We start from the raw sequence: 6,504 nt of genomic DNA, 5'->3' as shown, positions 1-6,504 counted from the left end.
CATCTCATGTGGTGATACTTGGTTCTAGCAATATAGTCCCACATTGTCTCTCCCTCCTCTTGCTTAAGGTTATAAATATGTGCAATGGGGCTCCACCTAGCTCCACATTTATCTAGTCTCTTGTGGGGGTTGTATCTCATGTGGAGATACTAGTTCTAGTAATATAGTCCCGCATTATCTCTTCCTCCTCTTGCTTAAAGTTATAGATATATACAATGGGGCTCTATTTGGCTTCATTGGGACAAGAATCCCACAATGAAAGTGTGTCTTAATACCTCATTAGCCTTTGGCCTGCTTTTCCTTTCTAAACAAATTCTTAATAAGTAGATCTTGGTGGGATCATCAATCCATCCCATGGCCTCACAAATTTAATCAAACTTCTCTACGTACTGAATAGAATTTCTAATTTTATAAAATTTGGTCATCGTCCTTGAGATGTGGATTGCTTGGTGGTGGTGGAGAGCCCATCATCCTTAGATGATAATGCTGAAAATTTTGTCAAAGGGTTTCCTCTGAAAGGGGGTTTACACATCTCTCCCTTGCTCACTAGTGCCTTCCTACTGAACACAACCCTATCCAACTCACCCTTTACACATCTAGGATGGGGAAGGCATAGAGGTTCCCACTTAAGATATCGAAGAGAGTGCAAGGCTTGCTGAGCTCTATGCCGTGTGCTGTTGTTGTTCATTGAGCAACATGCTTTAGTAGAAAAGTCATGGGCTTCTCCAATCCAGTGTCTGTGGAGGCTTGAAGCTCATAGTGTTAGGCTTCGACACAAAGTCGAGAGCTACTCCAATCAGAGTTGGCCGCCTAGGGCATTGCTTGACACCACCGCTTGGCAATGTAATGTGAATTTGCTTCCACCGATGACGAGCAACTGCACCACCTCTTGGAAACCTCAAACGAGTGTGACTGTGTTCGAAAAAAACCCGAGATATTTTGAGAAATACCTTCGGATTTAAAACTCGAAGAAGGAAGAGATAGCTCCAAGTTTCGAGAAGTTATAATTTTTCTTTATAAATAATTTCACAATTTTTACAGAAGGTTTTCCACTTTTTTGGGAAAATACTTTTTTTCTAAGTGTGCATGGGCACGCAGCAGAAATCAATGCCTTCCACCACACCGCCCAGGGTGAACAATGACGAGTAGACATGCAATTGGGGACAGCCACGTGAAAACCGTACTGCGACACGCGGCGAAGGAAATTACCACAAATCCCTACAGCGACAGCAGCAGACCTTCGCCTCGCCCCTGCGAGCCGCGTCTCACCATAGCCACCCTCAGAAACCTCCGGAGCTTCGCCTAGCCATACGTAAATAAAACCTGCATACCTAGGCTTCGCCATAGCCAGCAGCAGCTTCGTTGCCATAACCAGCAAGCAGCGTCCACCATAACACCATGCTTCTCAAAGCGTCCTCCCCAACATTGCTTCCTTCTGCACCTCTCTCCCCCTCCTGCATGCGATCTTCTCCTTGTTCACTTGTTTTCCCCCTCTCAAAGCCCTGGCTTCTGCGTGTTTCTGCCACCATCGCCCCACAGCATTCTAGCGCCCAAACCCTAACTGGCGTTGTCTTCGAACCCTTTGTGGAGGTCCAGAACCAGCTCGACAAAGTCCCCTCGAGTTCTACTCAGTCTTTGGCTTGGCAGAGCTTCTCTGCCGCCTGCGAGGCCGCCATCAATGAGCAAATCAAGTAAGTGCTCCTTTCTTCTGCCTCCTATTGAGCTATGGCTCAGAGCACTACTCCTTTCTGTTGTGACGCAGGGTTCATGCTTGCTTCTATGCATCATGCAAGCATTAATGATCAATCAATGCAACTATTGTCACATTGATGCCATTCGGTTACATACCATCAGTTTTCATGCTATCATGTATCATGCACCATGCATGTTGAAGAATGCAGGATGAAAATTCATCACATAGGATGTGAAATTTTGATATCAGGTCTAGCAGCTCTAGCTCTTTTTCTTGGATGTCACTGTGACTAGGGTTCCCACATTAGTTCAGGTCGGCATGTCTGGGTCTCCATATCTCTGTGGTTCTAGGCACATTGTTATATCTGATGAGATTGATGATGGTCGTCTGCCCAAGTTGTTATGTTGGTTGGCTCTCTGACTGTTTCCCGTGATCAGGTTGGCATATCCCCATATCTCTACAGTCTCAGCACATAGTCCTGTGATGAGATTGATGATGGTCCTCTGCTCTAGGTGTTATGCTGGGCATATGTAGTGGTGACTATTGAATAAATTTCCTTTAGCTCGCTATTTGAACTCCCTTTTCTGCATAGGAAAACTATATTTTTATTTTATGCGCAATCAGTGTCCAATATCCATGGGAGGGCAGTGCCAAAACTTGAGCTTACGCCATCACCCGCACTCTGATCCAAGCCACGCACTTGGAGCCCCAGTGCTGGACTAAAGCCTTTTCTGCCATAACCCGTAAATGTGGATTACCTGGGATTGAGCAGACCTACACTCTTGGTTTCCTCCATGTCACATCTTTGGTCTTCAAACATACAGTGGAAGCTTTTGGTTCCCTTTTACAGCAGAACCACATTGGGGGAAGACAGATACGAGGCTCCCTTTCGGATGCGAAGCATGCAGGGCTTGGTCATGTATCTTGCCTGTTAAGAAAACTACACTGTGGGCAGGCGATTTGTGTGGTTAGAGCTGCATGATGAAAGTTTTGCTGTGGTAACACGGTTATCATGGAATGCGAGATAGAAATAATAGCATTTTGTTTCTCGCCTGTCGTGCATGCTCCTAAACAAAGGAGCTGTAGATTCTTGCACATCAAGTTTTCTACTTCCTATTCCAGTGTTTAACAGAACTGGTGTTTACTGTGGTCTTTTGCTTTTGGATTTGGTTGCAGTGTTGAGTACAATACCTCTTATGTGTACCATGCCCTCTTTGCGTACTTCGACCGAGATAATGTTGCATTGCCAGGTTTTGCTAAGTAAGTCACAACTAAGTTCTTCTTTTAGTTGGTGGTAAAGTCTCCTTTGTCAATTCAACTCAGCAGACACTGATATCTTCACTTGGGTGTAGGTTCTTCAAAGACTCCAGTGATGAGGAACGATCTCATGCAGAGAAATTGATGAAGTATCAGGTAAACCTTGTTCTGCCTTAATGGCCATTTATGTTACTTTTGAAGCTTGGTTTTGCAAACTATTATGGGTTCTGTAGGATGGATGTGAAGTGTCTATATTGTCTATTTTCCAATGATGTGTGCATGTGACAAAAGAATACCTGTGGTGGGAAAGAAACTGATTTTCCAATGATGTGTGCATGTGACAAAAGAATACCCGTGGTGGGAAAGTAGAACTGCAGTCAATTGTCATGCCACCGGTTACAGAGTTTGATGATCAAGAGAAAGGCGATGCACTCTGCGGTATGTTTTTCAGGGTGCTCTTTTCTGCATTGCTAGCTTCTTAGGGCCGTATGTTGATATGCTCATATCCAAGTGTCTCATTAGAGGTTAACATTCTCTGCAGCAATGGAATTAACCCTAGCATTGGAGAAGTTGGTGAATGAGAAATTGTTGCAACTGCACAAGGTGGCCTTTCTGTCTCTTTTGAAGATGACTTATGTTTAACAATAGGTTTTTGGAAGCTATCACAGTAGTGATTAGTACCTGAACATAAGGTGTTCGAGCAGGTTGCTGAGGAGCACGGAGATCCTCAGATGCAGGACTTCATTGAAGGCGAGTTTCTGAAGCCCCAGGTGTGTAATCCTACTGTACTCTACTCTGCTTCGAAGATGTCATGCTTTTTACTTGGTAACAGTAAAGAGTGCAGTAATTGTTTCCAAAGGTGACTATGTCTCTTTAAAAGTTTGATCTCCTTGACTGACAGGTTGAGGATATCAAGAAAGTATCAGAATATGTATCTCAACTCCGACGAGTAGGCAAGGGTCACGGTAAGTTCACGAGCATATCACACAACTCATTTTTAAAGCGGTCGTGGGCTTTTGTTTCCTTAATGAATTGTAATTACTGAGTCACTATGTGTACAGAGTTTGTCTTCGGTTTTTATATCACTATCTTGGCATGTTACACCACCTTATACGAGTTTTAATGTGTCGCAGGGGTCTATCACTTCGATATGGTCTTGCAAGGAAAAGTAGCCTAGATGCCTATTTACACATTCTTTTAGTATTAGGTGGTTTTTGATGAAATGAAGCTCCATTCTTCTAGCATTGGGTGGTTGTTGATGGGATCTGTCTCCAGCTCGTTCTTGAAAAATTCTATGGATTCAGTGGCTTGAATGTAATCTGAGTCCTAACTTGTCATGTGCATAAGATACGGATACCAATCTTTAGGAAGGGAACATGTCTGCTCAATGCAAGAAGCTGATTTTGAGGAACTGATAGTTAGCTTTAAACATCCATTCTGGCCAGGGAGGCTCAAATGTCCTCCTCGGTTAATGTGGAAGTGATATTTGTTCAGTTTTCAAAGTGCCATTTGAGCTATGTAGGTGGTGATAGAGCCCTCTGATATTTTCTTTATATACTCCCACAGTTGATCATAGAGTCAGTACGACATGTTTTTGAGGACATTATCTGTGTTTTTTGTACGGATGCTCAAGAGTTAGTATTAGAATTTCAAAGCATGAACGTCTCCTCTGTACATTGTGGAAATGAATAGAAAAGTTTTTTTTTTTTTTTTTTTTTTTTTTGGGGGGGGGGGGGTGGTGTTGGTTTTAGGATATATGATGGTAACCTCATCATGTGGATACCCAAGCAATTTAACAGTCAAAGTTTTCCCTTGATAACCTGCCTAATGTTCACAATGTGAAAAGCAACACCAAAATGTGTGCCGCAACCACAGATGGTACGGTGTCCTAAGGACAAGCAAGTAAGCAACAAGAACTTGCTCTTAAAACTGGGACAGACAAGTATGTACATAATGCATGAGAACATGCTCGTGAAAATGGGGCAGAATCAAGGAACCAACTTGCAGGATTAATGATAGGAGCAAGCAAAAGGTAAGACAGACCATCTCCTAAAATGAAAGGGTAGTACACCCTCTCAAAAATGGGGAAGAATCAAGTACTTTATTGCAGGACTAATGACATTCAGGCTAGCTACGTTAATGAATTAATTGATATCTAACCATTTCGATTAATTAATTAATGTTCTAAAGTTCAAATTCATATAGTAATGATAAAAGATGCCCGGATGCTAAGGTTTTGATTTTTTTGAATAACTTTTTGCTTCTCATAGTCTTCACCTAGATTGCATAATCTCTCGGTGTGATTCACCAAATTTATTTAAAAAAAAACATCAAATCATATGCTAACGATAAAACACACACAGATGCCAAGCTTTCGATAAAAATTAAAACTCTGTTGGCTCTTTGTTTTGATTTATAGAGACAAGCTTGCTTCCACATGACCATCGCGCATGCTCATCGTCACAATGTCGCATACACTCGTGCATTGGAGGCCTTAGGCTCAAAATGGCAACTTCATCTCTACTTTCTTTATTTTGACTTGAGGCGGTTAAGAAGGATCGAGACAAACTTTACAATTCAATTTTTTTTTAATGTCCCATCTCCACACCTTAGACTCTAAAAGGTCACTTCTTTTGGAGTCTAAGGTCACTTCATTTCTCACTCGAGTTAATTAATTCCCAAACAAAATATGGGACCCATATTGACGAGCAAATAAAAGTTATCTACTTTCAACTCTTTAGGAGTGTTCTGTGGGGAGTGAGCTTGCTACCTTGAAGGTGGTAGCATAATCCATGAATCTGCACTATACAAACAACATACACAAAGAAAATCATGTTTTGCATTAGGTCTAAAGTCAAGCACTACCTAGGATAAAGGCATCAAACCTCTTTACCCATTGTATTAAAGGACTAACCAACACTTAAATGATGACGACAGTGCAAGTATCTTGGAAGGAATCATCCATCTAATTGGGGAAGATGGGACTTCGAGGCCTAGCACAAGCAATATGGTGCAATTTATGGGGTAGCTACTTGAAGAGTAGCTACAAAAGCACCAGGGATTTTCCAACACAGAGATTAGAATAGGTGCCAGCACATGGACAATGTCACTAGTTTTGAGGATAAATACCACAGGCGAAGAACAGCAGCACAAAACTCTGCCTGGAAGTAGTCAAACATCTAGGAGAGATTAAGGACTAGGGAATAGTCATGGGAGATCTTTTCCCCTCTCCTAAGAAAATGGGGGGTGGAATTTTGATCACCAATGACCATGTCAATGTTGTGGTCATACTAGCAGGCCTATCGGACCTCACTACATCCCCGAACTCCCTCCACATTCTAATAACCAAAACAGTATCCCTTTCCTTTTTCCAAAATTGAGCCCCCTCTACTCCAGAACACTAACCCTCTACTTTTTTTTTAACTCAGCACTTCTCGCTTCTATCACATTCTCACAAACCTAACTAACCTCTTTTATCCCACCATCGCCATGCTTTTCTTTAATGATTCACTAACTCTCTTCATGTTTTTTCTTTAATTCTAAGACAATCATCG

At 42.1% G+C, this 6,504-nt stretch overlaps 1 protein-coding gene across 1 annotated transcript; it reads left to right on the top strand.

Annotated features, from left to right (window-relative positions):
- Positions 1 to 1,250: 1,250 nt before the first annotated feature.
- Positions 1,251 to 4,503, top strand: LOC147622039 (ferritin-2, chloroplastic-like). Its single transcript, XM_086823117.1, has 8 exons — positions 1,251 to 1,691; positions 2,870 to 2,953; positions 3,046 to 3,106; positions 3,298 to 3,388; positions 3,492 to 3,553; positions 3,655 to 3,720; positions 3,852 to 3,915; positions 4,084 to 4,503. The coding sequence occupies exons 1-8, from the start codon at positions 1,399 to 1,401 to the stop codon at positions 4,125 to 4,127; spliced, it is 765 nt and encodes a 254-aa protein (XP_086679243.1). The 5' UTR covers positions 1,251 to 1,398; the 3' UTR covers positions 4,128 to 4,503.
- The last annotated feature ends 2,001 nt before the right edge of the window (positions 4,504 to 6,504 follow it).

This window comes from Cibotium barometz, chromosome 29 (genome assembly GCF_041138505.1).
Source record: "Cibotium barometz isolate CiBa-2024 chromosome 29, ASM4113850v1, whole genome shotgun sequence".
NCBI classification, from domain to species: Eukaryota; Viridiplantae; Streptophyta; class Polypodiopsida; order Cyatheales; family Cibotiaceae; genus Cibotium; species Cibotium barometz.
Note: the sequence above shows the minus strand (reverse complement) of the source record. Positions and strands in the feature narration are given on the sequence as shown.